At 43.0% G+C, this 21,107-nt stretch overlaps 1 protein-coding gene across 3 annotated transcripts in view; it reads right to left on the bottom strand.

Moving 5' to 3' along the window:
• The window catches only part of CHN2 (chimerin 2), a 333,107-nt gene extending 323,776 nt beyond the window's left edge, over positions 1-9,331 (bottom strand). Inside the window, exon 1 of one of the 3 annotated variants that reach the window (XM_019926255.3) lies at positions 8,869-9,331. In XM_019926255.3, the coding sequence (XP_019781814.1) occupies positions 8,869-8,917 (49 nt within the window). In that variant the 5' untranslated portion in view covers positions 8,918-9,331. The remainder of the gene's footprint in view (positions 1-8,868) is intronic. The other 2 variants (XM_033863119.2, XM_019926262.3) reach the window with 2 other exon arrangements.
• Positions 9,332-21,107: the final 11,776 nt, after the last annotated feature.

Below are 21,107 nucleotides of genomic sequence, written 5' to 3'. Positions count from 1 at the left end.
AGACAGAAAAAACATCTACGAGAAGTTCTCTAAGGATGATAACTACTCTTTAGGATGAGCCAGGAAGGAGGATGGAGAATGATGTTCTGGAAACGTGGGTCCTAGACTACAGTTCAGCTCTAGCCCCACCACTAACTAGGTGAGCGGCACTGGGCAGTTCCTGGAGTTCTTTGGACCCTGATTCTCTTGCTTATACTATGCTGGCATCTTCTAAACAACCTCCAAGGCCCCTCTTTGGTCCAAACCTACAGTGAAAAGTCAGGTCAATCCAGGTCGGGAGAAAAAAACCAACAATTCTCAGGCAGAAATTGTTGCGTGTGTTCTGCCTGACCTGCTTCTGTAATTTCAGCTCCTTTATGCTTTCACTTAAGATATAAGCTAAGAAATAGACATTCTGCTGCCTGAGGATTCAGAATCTGGGAGTTTCATGAGATGATAACAGGACTTGATATGCTCACACAAAATGGAACGCTTTTGAAATGCCAGTGAAGAAAATCAACTGAATGCTAAGTAGTACTTTTCTTTTTTTGCCTAATTTTTTTCTTTCACTGAGAAAATTTTCAAACCTTTAGAAAAGATGCAAGAATAGTACAATGGATACCTATATACCCTTCACCTTGCAAGACTATTCTCAAGTATAGATACTCACAAGTCTAATATCCTGGGTGTTCACTCTGAAGAGTAATGACGTGATAACACCTCCCAGTTCGTATTGCTGGTGAGAATAAGCTTTGGTCAGACTGAGGTGAGGGTCTGGCTAACTACTGAGGGCAACAAAATAAAGCACAAGTATGTAACTATATTTTCTCTGTCAACCATGAGCATGGATTTCAGCGGTAAACTCTAATGTCAGCAACTTTGTAAATAGATAGAAATGAACCAACCCCTTATGTTTCAAGAGGGAAAAGCATGATCTTTGAAATTAGGAAGACTTTGCTCTAATCCTATCACCTCAAATCCAAGCCCCATCCCTCTCTGAACCTATTTCTTTGTTTACAAAATGTGATATAATGTCTGCCTCAGAGAAATATTGCGAAAATTGTGTGAGATAATGTAAACAGAATGACACTTAGCAGCCATTCAGTAGTGTTAGTTGCTTTTACAGTTTACTACGCATTTTCCCAAACAGTACTTCAGGAATGACAACCCCATGGGATAAATTTGTCAGATATCACTATTTCTGGTTTACAGCCAAGAGAACTGAGGCTCAGAGATATTAAGGGAAGGAGACAGGGAAAAGAGAACTGGCCTCTAATAAGCAGGCGTGCTGGCCAGGTCTGTAGAGGGGATGCTTCTATCACCTCTGTCGATGCTCATCTCAGCTCCAGAAACAGACTCTCACAACTGCAGTTTGCAGCGAGGCATTTAAGGTTCAGAGGGGCTAACTTCACCAAAGACCACATAGCTAGATAGTTGCTTTCGTTAAGTATCTGGTTAAAGTGCCTATGTTAAGGGTTGAGGAGCCTTGGTAAAGGGTTCAAGGGCCTTGGTTAATGGTTTAAGGGTCCTGGTTAAGGGCTTAAGGGCTCTGACAGAGGATTTAAGGGCTTTGGTAAAAGATGTAGGTGCCCTGGCTAAGGGTTTAAATATCCTGGTTAAAGGTTTAAATGTCCGGAATCTTCTGATTCCACATTTATGGCTCTTCCTACAACATCTAACGAAGACACATTTCAGAAGGTGGGATCTCTCCCCAGCTCAAGGAAGCAGACTGTTTCTCCAGATCTATTTGATTCTTTTTTTTTTTTTTTTTACATTGGAGTATAATTGCTTTACAATGTTGTGTTAGTTTCTGCTGTACAAAAAAGTGAATCAGCTATATGTATACATATATCCCCTCCCTCTTGGACCTCCCTCCCACCCACCCCTCATCCCACCCATCTAGGTCATCACAGAGCACAGAGCTGAGCTCCCTGTGCTATATAGCAGGTTCCCACTAGCTATCTACTTTATACATTGTAGTGTATATATGTCAATCCTAATCTCCCAATTCATCCCACCCTCCCCTTCCCCCATGTCCACCCATCCATTCTCTACATCTGCGTCTCTATTCCTGCCCTGCAAATAGGTTATTCAGTATCATTTTTCTAAATTCCACATGTATGCATTAATATATGATATTGATTTCTCTCTTTCTGACTTACTTCACTCTGTATGACAGACTCCTTCCACATCTCTACAAATGACCCAATTTCGGTCCTTTTCATGAGTTAGTATTATTCCATTATATATATATATATATATATATATATATATATATATATATATATATATATATATACACACCACATCTTCTTTATCCTTTCATCTGTTGATGGACATTTAGGTTGCTTCCATGACCTGGTTATTGTAAATAGTGCTGCAATGAACATTGGGGTGCATGTGTCTTTTTGAATTATGGTTTTCTCAGGGTATATGCCCAGTAGTGGGATTGTTGGGTCATATGGTAATTCTATTTTTAGTTTTTTAAGAAACCTCCATATTGTTCTCCATAGTAGCTGTATCAATTCAGATCTATTTGATTATGCCAGGCAACTGGCATCTAGCCTCTCTCCTCGACAAAATGCTCTCCTCCACAGGCCCACCAAAGGCATGGGGTGATTGGCGGCCTGCATAGTGAGTGGGCGATATCTCAATTCCAGGAATCTGATCAATGTCCCCTCTGACCTGAGGTGATGATGACATTTTAAATAAGGTTATTAATTGAACACCTTTCTTAGAGAATGTCTATGGGAACTAAGACATTGGATGATTGAAAATAACACTTTAAACTGTGGAGGTGATACTGTGAATGGGCTGAAGTTGGGTGACTTTGACAGGCCAAACTGCTGAAGCAAGGCCATGTTGTCATTAGGCCATACTCTAAAGACTATATTAGAAGACTGGTCCCCACAATGGTGTTCAATTAGTAATAAATGAGGGAAGAAGCAGGTTATTTGCACAAGCAGCTAGTGGATGGCTCTCCCCCAGTGCACACATGCCATCTTCAGCCTCAGACCCCAGTGGACAGCCACACGGGTCCCCTGGCAGAGCAGACTGCATGTGGGTTCAGCACATTCCAACTGGGTTTTCCTCTAGCCATGGAAACTTTATATAAACCTCTGCTTTCGTTTGTAACTTTGAGACACATGAGTGTGTTCTGTCACACCCACCAGCCTGCACCAGAGATGGAGGTGTCCATCTTGATGCTCTGACCAGAATCCACGTGAGACCAGTAGCTGCCTTTCCCACTGAGCAAGTGGAAGGAGAAGCAGCAAGGTGCTTGGAGGACTAGGAAACTATTAACAGTAAAGTAGACCAAAGGCAGGGTTTCTGAAAACATCTCTAAATAGAAATGTGACCAACATAATAACTGATGAGAAAACCAAAAGGGAGAAAGAAAGAAAGAGACAGAGAGAGAGGCAAGCCAACCATTCATTTTGAAAATTCAATGACATATTTTAGGAGTCATGAAATGTGAATACATTCATAAAAGATAAATCATGGGTGAATGGTGCTATTAATCTTATGTCTATCACTCAGTTCCTTTCTCTTTCTTTATATCTAACTATCTTGGCAGGAATCTTAACCTTCCGGCAGAAAACGCTTTCCCAAACCATACCAAGATGACACTGCTCATGTATAGGTTTTCCAATCCTAATGTCCGGTTATTTTCACCATTATGTGAAAACAGGAGACCCTGCAGAGCAGCAGAAGGCCCTCAGCAGGACTGACACTCAGGCCAAGCCCCAGGAGGCAGTGCAAAGAACACATTGTTCAGTTAAACCCCACAGAGACTGGCCTCAGAAAATACCTGGGGTTTGCATCCCCCAAAAGTTGAACAAATGTCAAGGTCATTCAAAACTCTTCATAGGGTTAGTGGGAGTGGGGGGGGCATCTGGAGTTTTAACAAAAGTACACAAATCAGTGGGCCTTTGTCAAACACTGCAAACAAGCTGTCATGCTTAAGAAGAGCCTCCTTTTCTCTCAGATTTTATATCACTGAGTTCATCTCAGGTACCACAAAGTACAGTGAAAATCTAATAAGTTAAAATAAGCTGTGGAAAGGTCACCAGAAAAACAGCAAAAAACAATATTCTTCAACTGAGTGAATGATTTCTCTCAGGGGATTGACTTTTAGATTGTGATTTTAAAAATATTTGCAATGTTTCTGAAATCGCAATTTTTTTGTGCACACGATTTCAAATAAAGGTGATCAAATCTTCCTGCCGTTCTAGGTGACTGAAATTAAACTGCCAGCAGTTATCACTAAAACAAAGGTACAGCTATTTTGCTTACACGTAATTGAATGTTTCTGAAGTCTAAAGGACTAGAAGACTTCTCAGTGTGAATGTCTGTTTCAACAAAGATACCCTGTTTTGTAGTATTGGATCCATGGAGTTTCTAATTACACGTATATAAGTCTTGGCAGCATTACTGTAGTTCAATTTTGCCTTCTGCATCTAGGAATGTGAAAGATTTGTATATGCCGCTGGTTGTGACTCGCCAATAACAAGTAATGAAAATTCCTATTTATCATTTCTAGGATCAACACCAGTTTGACAGCAGAAAATGGCATTACTTACCTGGCACACAATTACTGTTGTATAGAATCTGGAAAAATAAATCCCTCAATCCATTCAGGAATGTTCTTTTCCCAATTACGGTTTCAATGACTCTGCACATAACACTGATTTTTATCTTTTTCTATTTGCATTTTAATTTCAAAAGTCCCTGTCAATATTATTTCTATAATACAGTGTGTTTATGTTTTCAAAATCTTAACAACTTCTTATCCCAGGAGTCCCTTTATTATTTAATTTTTTACTTTGTTCAGTTACTGGAAAACATCTCATAGCTTCTTTATCTATTACTTTACTTGAGTTGATTTTTTTCGTTACTTTATGAAATTACCCATTTGGTGATCACATGACTAATATGCAAAAAGTTCTTATTTCAATTATAAAAGCAAATCTAATTCATGACTATTAAGAGAAGTACTTTGCAAGTCAACCACTGTTTATTTCAGAATATAATCAAGTACCACAGGCTAGATTAAAAACTTAAGGATAGGGATTTTTTTCCCCCTGATTTAAAATAAAACAGGTAATCAAACCTTCCTGCCAACCTAGGTGCCTGTGAAATTTAATCACCAGCAGTTATCATTAAAACAAAGGCAAAGCAATTTCTTTCCTTTTTTCTTTTTTTTTTTGTGGTATGCGGGCTTCTCACTGTTGTGGCCTCTCCCGTTGTGGAGCACAGGCTCCGGACGCACAGGCTCAGCGGCCATGGCTCACGGGCCCAGCCGCTCCGCAGCATGTGGGATCCTCCCGGACCGGGGCATGAACCCGTGTCCCCTGCATCGGCAGGCGGACTCTCAACCACTGCGCCACCAGGGAAGCCCCAAAGCAATTTCTTTTACACATAATTGAATATTTCAGAAACACATTTCTAAAGAGTTCTCAGAAAATGTATTTAAAAATTAATTTTAACCTGATTATTTCATCTGTTGTGACTCAGCTGGTAATGTAGAGTAAATGAGATGCTTGGGTAATGTGGTCCAACAACAGCAGGTAAGAACATATTCTCAGGAAAATCAGATAATTTTGAGCTTAATATGAGTAAATTATTAGATTTTTACTCTTCACACAAATCCATCCAAACCTAAACCTCCCAGAAATAGAGGCTATTCCTCTAAGAGAGGTTTAACCCATGGTATTCTATTCAAGTTCACCTCTCCATATCCTGGACCCTACAGAATCAACCATTCCTTTCTCAGTGCTCAATTGCCCAAGTATGTCCTAAGGTACTGGAGAGCTGTGCCACTAAACCCATTGCTACCTGAGCAGAAAGAAACTGTCCAGAAAAGAGGAACCACCAAGAAAACAGGTCAATAGCCCTAAGGAGGGAGTTGAAAATTAGGCAATGAACTTCCCTATCTCCAGGTCTTTGCCTAAGATCTTACCTCTTCCTGAAATGCCTTTCCCGCGCTCTGCTTTTTGAAAACATTCCACTCATCCTTCAAGGCTCAACTCATATGTCACCCCTACTGACCCCTCACAACTGAGGTCATCACTCTCTTCCCTGCACTCTCCTCCCCATAATTTATTTTATCAAAATGGAAAATAGATTGCTATTTGCTTGTCCATCTCTGCTGCTGGATGGAGAGGAAAAGGATCTTGACGCATTTTTCTATTCCATACACTTGGGATTATGCCTGAAACCTAAAAGAAACTTAATAAATGCTTGTTTAATGGAGCTCAAACCGCAAGACCAAACTTAACATGCAAGGTAAGAGGCAGACTTGATGTGTGTTGGACTTATTTCTGTACCTAAAGTCTGAGTCAGTGAGAGCTTTCTTTTTCATTCCTCCAAGGAACAAACTTTATTCACACCAAGCACTTATTTAGTGCCACACCCTGTGCTAAACGCTCTATACACGTTATCTCACTTAATCCCCATGACATTCTTATGAAGTAGTTCCTGTTGTTAGCATCAGTCTCATTTATCGATGAGGAAATTGAGGCTTGGAGAAGTTAAATAACTTACCCCAAGTTACCCACTGCTGGAGCCAAACTCAAGGACAATAATCCCAGAACTTGAAGAAATCCTTTAAATTATCTTCCTCACTTAACCTCCTTGAATCTGATGCTTATAACTTACTGCCTGGCACATAGTAGGCCCTCCAAAACGGTGATTAATAGATTGATGGAGTGTCCTAATTTTTCAGACTCTGGCCTTTGCCTGAGAGAACCCAGCTGCCACCACAAACAGGCTCTATTCTTTCCTGCCCAACACCTCCCACAGGTGTGAATTGCTTGTGTCACCTGAATTATTCATGATCCACACGATGGTGAGCTTAAAAAGAGAATGCTGGCTCTCAAATTTTTCAAGACAAAGTGCCTGATTAATTGGTGAATTAGCCAATATAAGCTCATGGCCCATGGTTGAGTCATACCAAAAAATATACCTCTGCCCACTTTTTGAATTTAAGCTTTCGCAAAATTTTCCAGTTTCCATTAGGATTTAAAACAGTGGTAACTAAAGCAGAAAAAAGAACCATCACAAGCATCTCTATTCTATCTACAAAGCAATTAACATCATCTAAAGCTTATACTGTGCTGCTTCAAACCCATGTATTCTTCCTAAGGCTGAGTTAGGTTTTTCAATAACATTCCTTAAGCTTAAGGAGATCTTTCATCAAGATCTGAAAATTCAGATGCCACAGCATCTGTAATTTATACCTTCAGTAAATCATGTGATAACACTGCCTTATTGTCCTTTATCCTTTCTTCTTTCCCTTCGTCACCTCTCCCCCACCAGTTCATTTTCTTGTGGGCCATTTTCGGAGAGGGATAACCATATGCTAATCATAAGCTAACATCACTGTGTTTTAAATTCAATGTTAGTCAACCAAAATGAACTGAAAAGCAGCAGCAGTGGTTTGGGGGTACTAAAAATAAACTGTAGCATTTGCTGAGTTCTCAGAATTAAAACCACAGGCGGTCAACTTGTTGCTGCTCTTAATAAGATATGACTGTTCTGCCCCATTGGTTGCTACTACCAGAAACTTCAACTACATCGTACACATAACAACACTGTGCTTTTCATTAGTTGGCAGTGATCAAGAAAGGAAGTGCTATTTCCCTGGAACTAAAACCTGCCAAAAAAGATAATAAATGGCTTTCAAGTGATCACCTTGTTCCACGTCACAACTGCACCTTAGTCAAATCACCTTGCATTTATGATTTAATTAGTCACACATCTAGAGATATGGTTCCTTAATGCTTGGCTTGCTGTCCAATGCCTCCAACAAAGTGTTTCTTCTTGTGAGTTTAATTTTTGGGTAATAATTTAAAACACACACACAATAGGAATTAATACAATATTGATATATTAAGCATTTCCATTAGGACTTCAAGACCTTCTTGACCCATGAATGCTGTAAACTACACTAAATGTCTTATCAGCTAACCCTTTAGGGTTTGTCATTAAAGTTTTCAATGACTAGCGAAGTAGAAGAATTCTACCTAATGCATCATCCTGATTAGAAACCTGTCATACTCAGAATCCAGTGGGTCTGCTTCTATTGATTCCTACTCCTTCAGATTCATTAGCAATTTGTTCTCTTCAATTAGTCCCGCTGTTCAACGTAGAAAAGCTGAAAGAAGCCCTTCCTTCCTCGGCCGCACTTGAAAAAAAAAATATGTATGCCTGGAAAGTAAAATCACAGAACATATTCCAAGAGGCCACAGAGGAAAATCACACACACACACACACACACACACACACTTGCAAACGGGCAAATTGTCAAAGGCTGGCTCGACCTCGCGTCCCCTAACTCGCTTCGATCAGAACCAGAGAGAATTACCTCTATCTCAAACCCATACCCCAAGCGTGGGTCTCCACGGAGCTAATTTCTGAAACAAACAAAGAAAATCAAGTCTGCGAGAAGCGAGGGTTTGCTCCCCACTGCCTTGAATGTGGACATCCCGCGGAGCGGGCACCCCAGAGCTAGCGGGTTGGGGCGCCCAGCGTCACCCTAACCTTCCCCGCCCCGCCAGCCCGGGTTCCAGCGGCGCCAGAAAGTGCGAGCCCGCCCCTACCCGGTTCGCTTCTCGCCTGCTGCTCCCCAAATCTCCAGAACCCCCGCGTCTGCACACTAAGGGCGCCCCGCTCCCCCACCTCTGCGCTGTCAGACGCCAGGCGCGGAGGTGCTGTGGGCACCGAGGGTGCTGGCCAGCCAAACAAGTGTCACACCGGCCGCCTGCCCTCACCCCGGGAGAGCGGGCAAGACGGCCACAGGTAGGCTCTCTCCATCCCAGAGTGCGGGGCGAGGGCAGCGGGCGACAGACCCAGCGGGGCAATCGCGCCCGACGGGCTGAAACTCACCGGAGGACACCGAGGAGCCGGACAGGCTGGAGTTGCTGGACGCTGCCATCTCCGCGCGCCCCGCGCGACGCTGCTCGCTCAGCCGCGGTGCGGACGCCGCCGCCGCTGTCCTGGCCCGGCAGCTCGCAGCCTCCGCGGCCCCCAGCCCATGGCAAAGTCCTGGGGACGCGCAGAAAGCACCAGCCTCCGGACTCTGCCTGCACTTCCTGCTCCGCCAGATGACGCGCTGCTGCCGCCGCTATTTATTTGTGGTTTCCGTCACTCTCGGCGCCTTCGCACGCTTTTCTGCGAGTGTCGAGGGTAGGTGGGAGCGGAGGGAGGCCGAGGGGCGGCCGAACCAGACGAATCGTGCCTCCAGCTGAGCCCCAGCTGCGGTGCGCGCTCCCCAGCGCGCGGCTGGGACCAGGGCGCCCGGGCGGCCCCGAGACGCCCCGCCGGCTCCCCGCACCCTCCCCCCGGCTCCCGCCTCCCCGGCGGCACTTCAAGCTGCCCGGGCAAAGGCGGCGGGAGACAGACAGACAGAGCGACCTCCCCCTTCTCCCTCCTCCCCAACTCCGCTCGCGCGCACACAAAGGAAGGAGAGGAGACGCGGGAGCTCGGGGGCTGGTTCAGCTGCCGCGGGCTTGACAGCTCCTGCGACGGGGGCTGGAGGGGGAGGCTGTGGGCTGCAGGGCGGGGCGACACTGGCCCGGGGAGCCGGACCCCGAGGTGCCGGGGAAGCCGCTGGGGGGCGCGGGGTGAGCATGGCTGCGGTGCACAGCGCGGCTCCAAATGTTTGAGGGCGACCGGGTGTGGGGCGTGGGGGAAGGTGGCGGGACTCGCGACGCCCGCCCGGACTCGGGAGCAGCGAGACAGCCGGGGTGCGATCCAGAGGGCGAAGGCGGGGTCACTAAGGACACGATGCTAGGCGTAAGGGGGCCTGGGATGCCAGAGCGGCTATGGAGCGCTCCTTATACTCCCCTCCAAATTGTCCTTTGTCACTCTGGAGCTGAGGATTCCTGCCCTGCAAGAAGGTGCGTTTCCTAAAATACCCTCAAAACACCCGGCAAGCCAATCCGGCTGCTCTTAAGTACCCCAGCCATGGACAGTGCCCGACGGGTCCACTGGGCTTTTGAGCTGGGCCTTCAAAGAAATAGAGACGTTCCAGATATGCCATCAGGCCCACACAAAGCCGGGTGTCAAAGAAAAAGAGGTTCTCACACTGCAGTCTTGCAAAGGATCTTCACAAAAGACTTAAGACTTAGCAGCAGGTCCAATTGTGCCCTTTCTGGATAAGGAACTACTCAGGTGTGTGAGAGAAAGAGACTCTGGCACAAGGTGTGTACTTTACTCCTGCATTTAAACCTAAATTAATTTCACTGGGAGGAAATATCATGCAGATTTTTTAAGTCTATTTCACGCTCCCAGCAGGGTAATCGGTTCTTTCATTCCTGAAGCCACAGAAAACTGTGAAATTTGAACAGAAATTGTTAGTTCAAAGGAAAAAGCAAACATTAAAGGAATGAAAGTACTCTCATTATGTAGCAAAGTGGAAATTGTTCACATTGTGGTTGTTCAATTTTTAAAAACATGGTTATAAGGACATAGTCAATTTAAAAATTATCAGGAGTGACACAGGAACAGCAGCCAATCCTAGGGGGTCCACCTCAACCAAGCACCTAACACACAGTGAATAATAAATGTTGAATAATCACAGTATGCACCCATGTCACATTTTCTAGTTGATTTAAACTTTTTTTTTTTTTAATTCCCTCCAGGATGCCATCCCAGTGTATGTTCCCAATAAGGCTCTTTTTTTTTTTTTTTGCGGTACGCGGGCCTCTCACTGTTGTGGGCTCTCCCGTTGAGGAGCACAGGCTCCGGACGCGCAGGCTCAACGGCCATGGCTCATGGGCCCAGCCGCTCCGCAGCATGAGGGATCTTCCCGGACTGGGGCACGAACCCGCGTCCTCTGCATCGGCAGGCGGACTCTCAACCACTGCGCCACCAGGGAAGCCCTTGTTTTGTTTTTAATGCAGCTTGCAGAATAGTTGAGGGCTCCGGAGCACTCTCCAGTCACATTGGACTGAGTCCTCCTGACACTCATCTACATGGAACTTGAAACATCCCAGCCTGGTATACGGAGACCCAAGCACCTCCACTCCGCCCCCCTTCCATTCTTCTTCTTCTTTGTGTAATGCAGCCTTGATGCAGCTTAATGTGGAGCCCTTCAAGGACATATGGCCCATCACAACCTTGACCTCTCTGTCAGAATAGAATTCCTGTTTTTTTCAGAGTTCTCCTGACCAAAGGCATCATCTACCTCTCTGACTAGTAATCTGTGTATCCCTCCAGATCTTTAGCTGGTGGACTGTCTGACTTGGCTATGTCACCTAGTAGGGCTGTCTCCCTCTGGGCTTTGAAGGAGACTACACCTGGATTCAAACTCTGGTTCTGCCACTTATTAGCTGTGGGACCTTGAGCAAATTACTCACATTTGCTGAGGTTCAGTTTCTCCACCCCCCAACCAAACTCCTGATAATGTAGGGCGTGGTGAAAATTAAATGACATGAGATGTGTAAAGTCACAGTGTACCTGGTATACAGTTTGTGCTCCATAAGTGATTGTAAATTTTTTACTTGAAAGATGGAATCTATGATTTGAACAACTTTGGCTTTCTCCACTGCATCTGGAGATAACTGGAGATAACTAATCAGCAGTGACCTGTTCTACCAGGGGAAATGCTCATCTTCGGCCCAAGGTTTGTATCTTTCTTGTCCCAAATCAAGAAATATGCCAACAGGTTTCATCACTCAGAAGTCTCACAAAGGGATGTCAAATTCTATTTCTGCAGTTTGGATGATGATATCTACCCTCATAGAGCTTTACAGTCCTTAGTTAGAGAAAGTAAAGCATGGCCCTGTGAAGTAGATTATTTTTTTATTCCCAGTTGACAGATGAAGGGACAGAGGGACACTTGCTGTGAAGGCATCACCCCAAGGCACCCTGTGTACAAAAGCAGAATAAGATGGAAAATAATTTTTTTTCCACTGGGTCCAGAGGTCAGAAGAATACAAGACCAACAAATACGCTTGCTGAGTAGAAACGGGATGACTGGGGAGGCTTAGCTAATTGGTAGGAGATGGACGGAAACTCTGAAGTCCATTATTTTGAAGAACAAAAGGAAAGCTCTAGGTTCAGTACTAAAATCTGAAAGTTAATCAATAACTTGGATTGTTAAAGTCATAACCAACAGAGAAAACTCAGCAGGCATGATCGCTCACCATCAACATAGTTTCAGAGGCTTAATGGCTCGCTGCCACTTGCAAAAATGTTTAATATCAATATATTAGCAGAAGGTAGAGGAAACAAGATGCTAACCTCCTCCTCAGTAGGCTCAGGAACCTGTCTGTGGACCTTCCAAAGCATTCCTCTAAATGAAGCAATAAGAAAATTCATTCATATACTTTATTCACTCATGTACGGCCTTATTTCTAGGTAATGCCTATCTGCTGGTAAAAACGGGAATATTGGTGCTACAAAGATCTTAAGTCTGTTTGAGAAGCAGGGATTTTTTAAAGATATTTCTACCTTCTTTCTTCAAAGAGTAAAGTACTTATGGGATGAAAGGAGTCTTGATAACTTAGTCTATTTAGGCTTAAAAATTACCATTTTGTTTTAACTTAGCATTCATGCTTAGCTTAGCATTTAAAGCCTTCCCACCTTCCCTTTCCAAACATATTTCCTGTTGTCCCTGTCACAAACGTAACCCTGCCTCACCTCGCCCCCTAACCGCTGGGGCTGCCAGCACTGGCCTTTTCCCATCCCTCCCTGCTGGACCTCCTACAGACCGTGAAGGTTCAAGAAGAATGTACCTTCTTGGGGAATCGTCCCTGAACCCCAAGCCAGAAATCGGCTCTCCTTCTGTTGAATTCCTATAGTCTTTTCTCTGCACCTCTCAAATGGCAGATGCTCTGTCTTGCTTTGGTCGCAATTGTGGAACATATTTGACCTCCCTACTTTATTAAAAGCTTCCTGGGGGGTAGGATCCTTGTCTGGCCGGCCTTTGTAGTCTCTACCATGCTTTACACACAATAGGTGCTCAGTGGATATCTGTGGAATAAGTGAGTAAACCAAGGAACAAATGAATCCATGAATGGTTCTCATGTACACCAATTAATTTTCACATCAGTAGCTGTGACCACTGAGCAACTAGGTGATGAGTGACGCATCTGGAGCACAAAAAAGTTGACGGGCACATTAAGGACCCACTATTTTGCTGTGAACAAGAAAAACTAAGATGGTGAAAACAAGAATAAATTTCCATGGAGCAAATGTTTGCATTCCCCACCCCCACTCCCATCACCAGCTGTTACAACTCCTGTAATTTATTGTTTACAGAGGCGCTCTTCTGTTACTGTAATTTGTTTATTTTTGCTTTACTGTTCCTTCCTTTGAAGTTTAAAGGCAGACGTGAAAACACCGAAGGGTACATGCGGCTGTTGTGGCTGGAGCTGAGCTCCCACATTTCAGGCACTTGGGGGTGTTTGTGAAGGTCATTCCTCTTCTCCATGCTAAGCATAGAATGAAACATTCCTGACTTTCAAGATTAATCCAGGGGCCATCTTTCGGGAGAAGAGTGGGTCTATTTGTCAACTAGTTTTAAATATTTTATGGCAAATACTCTACTATAGAAAAGGGGTCCTTTTGCCATTAATTTCTCAACATAGATATACTCTGTTGTAGTGAGAAATATTTCCCTTTGCAGTTTAAGCCGTGTTTCTAATGCAAAGATACCTAGTCCTGCTAAAGAGAAAACACTGGCTCTTCCGGGGTAACGTCAGGTGTAACTAAAGGCAGAAGCTGAGAAACAGTGCACGTCCTCCGAAGAGGTGCGCAGGCAGCCCAGGGCTGGGTGACTGGAGCAGACAGCTCAGACGCCGCAGGTAGCAGCCCAGCCTCTGAACAAAAGGAGTCCACACCTGGGGTGCAGACAAAGGAGGCCGCCTCGGCTACCCAAGTCCCAGTTCACACCGCCTGCCGCTGGGGACCCCTAGTGGCGACATGCCGCAAGCACAAGTGTTCCTGAATCTGAGATGCGGAGGGGTCGGGGTAACACCGAGTTTCCCTGTTTGCCACTTAACTTGGGAGATCAGGCACACACTTATGGCATGGCTGTCAGCTACAACCTCTTTGACTTGAGAGAGAAGTGGGGAGGAAGAGAGAGACAGAGGTATTGAGAGAGAAAAAGAGAAATGAAGGCTTTTCTTTCTTTCTAAAGGAAAAAAAAAATCAGAGTTCAGAAATTCAGTGATAGAGTTCAAAAACTCATTGAATATGCATTCTTCCACAGTTCACCTCTGGCTTTGTTCCCTGACATTTTAGATAACAAAAATCTTTTCTACACTCTATGTCCAAAGAGAAATCTAGGATAAACTAAACTGAAGAGAGCTCTAAGCCTACTCTGGGCAAATGTGTACAGTGAGTTTGTTTTTCATGTCTTCTGGGGTACCTCTGGCTTTATGCTTTCATTATCGAAGTTTGCTTTCATAAAAGTATCAGAGGGATTTGTTCTCTAACTTTTCACTCATTTATGCATTCACCACTTCACTCAGTGATGTTTACTGAGCACTCACCATGTGTCAGGGAGTACTGCTAGGAAGAAAGTATGCTGGGAAGAAAGATAAGAGGAAAGCAACATTCTTGCCCTGGGGCATCCTACAGTATGATGCCTCTCCTCCTCCCTGGAACATTTACATTTTAGCTGGGACAAGGTTTTAAGCTACAAAAATTATCTCTAATTGGGAATTATAGGTATTACCTATGCTGGTGGCAACTTTATTTTCAGCATTTTTTTTTAACAAAACATCCAAAATTAAGCCTTAAAGTCTGTTTCTAGATAATTGCCATTTCCTCATTCAGTTTTAGCTTGTCAGCTCAGAGAACGAAGCAGGATACTGTACTCTAAATGTTCTGTGCCCTCACCTCCCAGAAAAGTTCTGAATCAATATTCTCATTTCATTCCCTGTGGCAGCTACAGATTCAACAACAAAACAGAAACAAATTTTTTTTTTTTTTTTTTTTTTTTTTTTATGAGGGAGGGTAAGTGGGCATTGGAAGAAAGCTAACAGACACAATATCTGGGCCAACTTTCTGATATAAGAAAACATATTTTAGCCTTTTGCAAATATTCCAGATTTGTTTGTAAAACAAGGTATGAAATGATTCTGGAAAAGTTGAATGTGTATCTATGCAGTCAGACAGACCCAGATTTCAATCTTAGTTTGTCATTTATTAGCTGTGAGACCTTCAGCAAGTTACTGCATCTCAGTCTCCTGATCTTTAAAATGGGGTGAACAGTACTTACTTCAGAGTTTGTGAAGCCCAAATGAAACAACAGATGTAATGCAGCGTCTACCACATAGAAGCCCAGTTAGGAGTTCTGGGTGTCTATTCCTCAGAGCAAAGCACAGTGTGCTTACACCTATCTCTCCAGAGTAGTCTGGAAGAATAATGGTCTGAGGCAAAAGTAATTTTCATCTCTACCTACCACTCCTATGTTCCATCACTTGTGTGAGATTACATTAAGACAGGTGAGAGAGGCCTGGGCTCTGGAGATAAATCAGAGTTCAAACCCTGATTCTGCTACATATCATGTGGTAACCTTGGACAAGGAGCTTAACTTCTCTTATTCTTAGGTAAAAGGCAATGATATTAGTGTATGCAACGTTATTTTAGTACTCAATAATATTTATGTCCAGCTGGAGAGAGGGTGACTTTGCTAGGTGGAGAGTGTTTCAGAATCTCCAGGGAGTGGCATGTATAATATTAAAAGTTTTACTCAAGTCCTCTCTCTCTCACACACACACACACACACACACACACACACACACACACACACACCCCTACACAAGATGGCAATGCCTCACACTGAGACATTTTCCCACCAGCCTCTTTGGATAAGAATCCTGGTAGAATTTGAAAGTAGGGTTCAGGGTAAGAAGGTAGGCAGATTACATAAACTCTGTTAAATCTGGCCCCCATAAGAAAAAAGGGGAGAAAACTCATATTTGCTGACGACTACTATTGCTGCTACTTTTATCACCACTCAGGACGTTCCCTGCCACTAGTGATACAGAAAAATCACCTTCCACATAATAAGCATTTATTGTGCGCCAGGACCATGCTGTACATGTTAACCTATATTCACAACAATCCTGAAGTCTGAAGTCGTGAGCTCCATTTTCCATTTGGGGAAACTGAGGCCAAAAAACTTACATCTTAAAATGAACTACAAACCTAGTGGTACGTATTAGCATCCTCACTTTATTTGGTTAAGAAAACCAAAAGTGAGAGAGGGTACATAATTTATCACGGTTACAGGCATCAATTTGAACCCCACTTTGGCTGATTCTTTTCAGAACACATGAAAAGAAAATTGACTTTTTAGTTTCTGTTTGAAGTTTCTTTCTGCTTTTTTGGTAAACACTTTTCTGTTTGAGCCTTTGCTCAGGTGAGAAATAAAGTCTTTACATTTTCTTTGCTTTAAGCACTGGTGTTTCTCTATTTGAACCCAGAAGGATACTATCATTTTCCTTGCCTGAAACACACACCTTTGCACAGGCCGGGCTCTGGACAGTTCACAGGATGAGCTTGGGATCTGACTCCAAGGGCCTGGGCAGGGACGGGCATAGTGTCGGGGATACTAAGGCATTTGCCCAAGTGAGGGGATTTCAGGGAACCACGAATGCTCCTAATCAAAAACTCCATCCTAGGGCTTCCCTGGTGGTGCAGTGGTTAAGAATCCGCCTGCCAATGCAGGGGACATGGGTTCAAGCCCTGGTCCGGGAAGATCCCACATGCCACGGAGCAACTAAGCCTGTGCGCCACAGCTACTGAGCCTGCACTCTAGAGCCCGCGAGCCACAACTACTGAGCCTGTTTGCCACAACTACTGAAGCCCACGCACCTAGAGCCCGTGCTCCACAACAAGAGAAGCCACCGCAATGAGAAGCCCGCGCACCGCAAAGAAAAGTAGCCCTGCTCACAGCAACCAGAGAAAGCCTGCGCACAGCAATGAAGACCCAACGCAAAAATAAATAAATAAATTTTAAAAAAAACAAAAAAACTCCATCCTATCCAGCTTCCAGTTGCTGGAAGTCCCATAAGTAGAACTTCCACTTTTTTTTGGAAAAAAATTTTAATTGAAGTACAGTTAATTTACAATGTTGTGTTAGCTTCAGGTGAGAATTTGCACTTCTGACTTAATCAAAGAGTGCTGTGAACACCTACTAGAATTCAATCACCTTTGGGGGACCTAAGACATTAAACCATAGCTATTTTCACTTGAGTCAGTTTCCCTATCCCCTAAACTGATTTTAATACCCAGGGATTTTATACCAATTTTAATTGATTTTAACACCAATACACAGGACAGGGCTATGCAACATTTAAGGTGTCTACAGATTACCTAGGAGTCTTGTTAAAATGCAGATTCAGATTCCGCATGTATGGGGCAGACTCCAATTCTGCATTTCTAACAAGCCCCAGGTGATGCAGATGGTGCATCAATACACCTTGAATAACAAGGGTCCTGGGGCAATGGTTTGCAACTCTGGCCGCACATCAGAGTCACCTAAAAGCCTTTCAGAAATCCCAATGCCCAGCTTGCACCCCAGGAAAATCAAATCGAAAATCTCTGTGGGTGGGAACCAAACATCGGTATTTTTTATAACTCCTTGGTGATTCCAATGTACTGCTAAGATTTAGAGCCACTTATGGGAAAGACGGGATTTAGAAAAGAGAACGTACTGTCAAAGGAGTCAGTTGGGAATGGGGAGGGCTATGTTGCTTTAATGATTTTTTTAGGGCTGTCTCTGGTCATAAAGGAAAAAGAGAGAATCAAGTTTTTCTCAAGACCTTTTATAAGACCACACGACCCCCGCCACTGTGATGAAAGAAAACAGAATATAATCTAACATTCGGATAAAATTTTCTCAATCAACATGGGGGCAATTCTTCTTTGAATTTTAGTCCACATTATGATTTTTAAAATATACTTCTCGATGAATAAGCATCAATATGCTATGACCTTAGGGCCAATCCCACAAAAGCCACCAGCCGTCAGGGAGGCAGATGTTTCCCAGCAAATCTCAATCAGAAAGATTAGAGATGGGATTTTCAGCTCAGATGGGGTTGGAGAGTGATGTTTATGCCAGAGAAGTACTTCACGCCACAGCTAGAAAAATCGCTTTGGAGAAGAAAACCCCTCAACTTCTTATGCGTCATGAATATATGAAAATGAAACCCTCAGGTTGGACATAAAGAGGTAGTAACATAGGTGAATGAACTTGACTTCCACTTCCTATGTGGCAGCAGCAGGCAGGCAAAAGGTATTTTAGCTAACTCTTTATACCCAAAGAATTTATCCTCACCCACATACACTCCCATTCCTCAGGGTTGAAACTGAAAAGGTGACAAGGTAAACCAAAATGTTTACAGCAGTTAATTCAGGTACGATGGTTAATTTCATGTGTCAACCTGACTGAGCCATGGGGTGCCCAGATATTTGGTCAAACATTATTCTGGGTGTTTCCATGAGGCTGGTTTTGGGTGAAATTAACATTTAAATCAGTAGACTGAGTAAAGCAGATCGTCCTCCCTAATGTGGATGGGCCCCATCTAATCAGCAGAAGGCCTGAATAAAACAAAAAGGCTGATCCTCCCCGAGTAAGAGAGAATTCTTCCCCAAAGCCTTCAGACTGCAACACCAGTTCTTTTCTTGCCTTTGTTTCTTGACTTGAAACATCAGCTCTTTCTGGGTCTTAAGCCTGTTGACCTTTGGACTAGAAATAAACCATCAGTTCTCCTAGGTCTCCAGTTTGCTCACTGCAGATCCGGAACTTACCGGCCTCCATATATAAAGGAATTGGCTTGGCCATATATATTCTACTGATTCTATCTGGAGAACCCTGACTACTAATTCATAAGGGCAATTTTTTCATATTTTGTATTTCTCCATATTTTCATATATTTTTCTAAAATGGGATTATATCATCACTGATTTTTAAATTGTGGGCTATTAAATGCACAACCGGAAGAACCATATCCTCTTACATCACAGGTGTCTATACTTCAGAGCAATGTGGCTTCTCCAACTTTAAAACCTATGAATATTACCTGCAGAGCTGTTAAAACTGGGTCCCACCCTCAGAGATTCTGATTCAGGAGGTCTGGGCGGGGAGGAGGGGCTGAGTGTCTGCATCTCTCACAAGCTCCTGGGTGATGCTATTCCATGAACCCTGCTCTGAGTGAAGAGGTCTACCATCATTGTAATAATGATCACAGCCCCTTTCCAGGGGACTGCCCTTTAATCTCCACTTCCTGTGTTTATACCACCAGTTCAGCCCTTAAAGAAATTCCACTATGATTTGCAGTTTTCTTTCTATCTGGTGCTCTCACGCGATGGGAAGATTCTGGAGGGCAGCAATGATGTTTTGCCATTTTTGCATCTCCCTTCCCCAACCCAAGAACCTTTCCTATAATAGAATTTCAAAAATGTTTGTAAAATCCAGCTGAGTGTTTATCTTTGTTCTGGTTTCCCAAGCCATTTAAAGGCGGCAGCCTGTCCCGATTTTCCACACAAAAAGGCAGGAGTAGAATTAACACAATAGGATGCTGTCTGATATTCTCTTCTGCCCTGTCCAAAGAATTTAACCTTCTATAAGCCTAGCTCCAATTCTTTTTGGGACAGTTATATCTAGAATCTTAATGTTTCATACCCTCTTGTGACATTGAAGTCTTTTCTATTGAACCCTAATGATCTTGGGGGACACCGAGTTCACTCAATTTATATTTCTAGACATGTAAATGTATGGAATTGTGTAGATAAAATGTTTAAATGTTGAACTGACTTTTTCAATTTTGATCCAAATGTGTAATACTGGGTAAAAATATCCTAGGGTTATAAGTGAGTAATATTGACTGAACTTGTCAAGCAGTTGAAAATGATGATCTGGCAAGACTTAGGGAGAAGTCTGAACAAAGTTGCAACTTTATACACTTTCATTTTGATACGAGTCTTCGTCTCCCCATTCGGTTACACTCTGTGTGTCATACCACAATGACTAGCTTTCTTCTCTTAATGCTGTTTGTGATCTTATTTTATTATTGTTAGACAGAACACTATAAGCTCATACAATTCTTTTAAGGCATTCAGAATCGAAATCTTCCATCACTGCTAACCTTCCTCTGCCCTCCTATTTTTCAAGCTCTATCATTACCTTCTCTTTTGCAGAGCATCCTGTCACAGCCTCAGAACAGAAGTTCAGCTTGTTTGCATACGCATTTGCATGTCTTCATTAAGAGGAAGACAGCAAAGTGATTAATGAATGTTATTTCACATTTTGCAAAAGAAATATGTCTATTTTTTATATTCTGCATTCAAATCACTGAAAGAAATAGTTATAAGTTAGCTGAACATCAAGTCATTTACAGCATTTGTTATTTAAAATGTTTTTCTTAAAAAGTAATCATGCTAACTGTAGACATGTTAGAAGTAAAAAAGAGATCAGCAAAAGAAAAGACAAATTGTCCATAATCCCATCAGCATGAATAACTATGTTAATACTTTTGTTGTATTTTTCTCCCTGTGGGGATTAGCAGTTTAGCAGTCTGCTCTTTGCAGTTTATGTAGGAATATGAATATACACGTGTAAAATACTTTGTTAGGACATATATCAAAAGTGGCTATCTCTTTGTGTGTTGAAATTATTATGACTACTTTAATTTTCTATATTGTGTCATTTAAAATGATTATATTTTACTTTTATATTGGAATCAGTAAGAAAGCTACCTTTGTTTTGGAATAAATTTATATGAATATTCTCCATGTCATTACATAGTCTTAATTAAAATTTAAATTATTCCATGGCTTCTGCTATTTGTGAATTATGCTGGGATAAAAATTCTTGCACATAAATCTGTAGGTGCCTTTCTGTTTACTTTCTTAGGCTTGGTTGCTGTAAGTTGTGCATGTCACTGGCAGGGCCCCCAGATGTGTGACTCTCGAGGGCACCAGACACGGTGTGTTCTATATAAACGGTGCAATTTCAAACTACAATGTGAGTTGAGTCCGTTGGAGTAGAGCAATGGTTGAGTGCCATCAAAGATGAAGGAAATGTTTAAAGCCCTTAATAAAAACTGGCAAATTGCCTGCTGGAAAAATTGTCTCAATTTATATTCATTCCAGGACTCACCACA

Source organism: Tursiops truncatus, chromosome 9 (genome assembly GCF_011762595.2).
Source record: "Tursiops truncatus isolate mTurTru1 chromosome 9, mTurTru1.mat.Y, whole genome shotgun sequence".
NCBI lineage: Eukaryota > Metazoa > Chordata > Mammalia > Artiodactyla > Delphinidae > Tursiops > Tursiops truncatus.
This window is presented reverse-complemented; position numbering and strand designations above follow the sequence as displayed.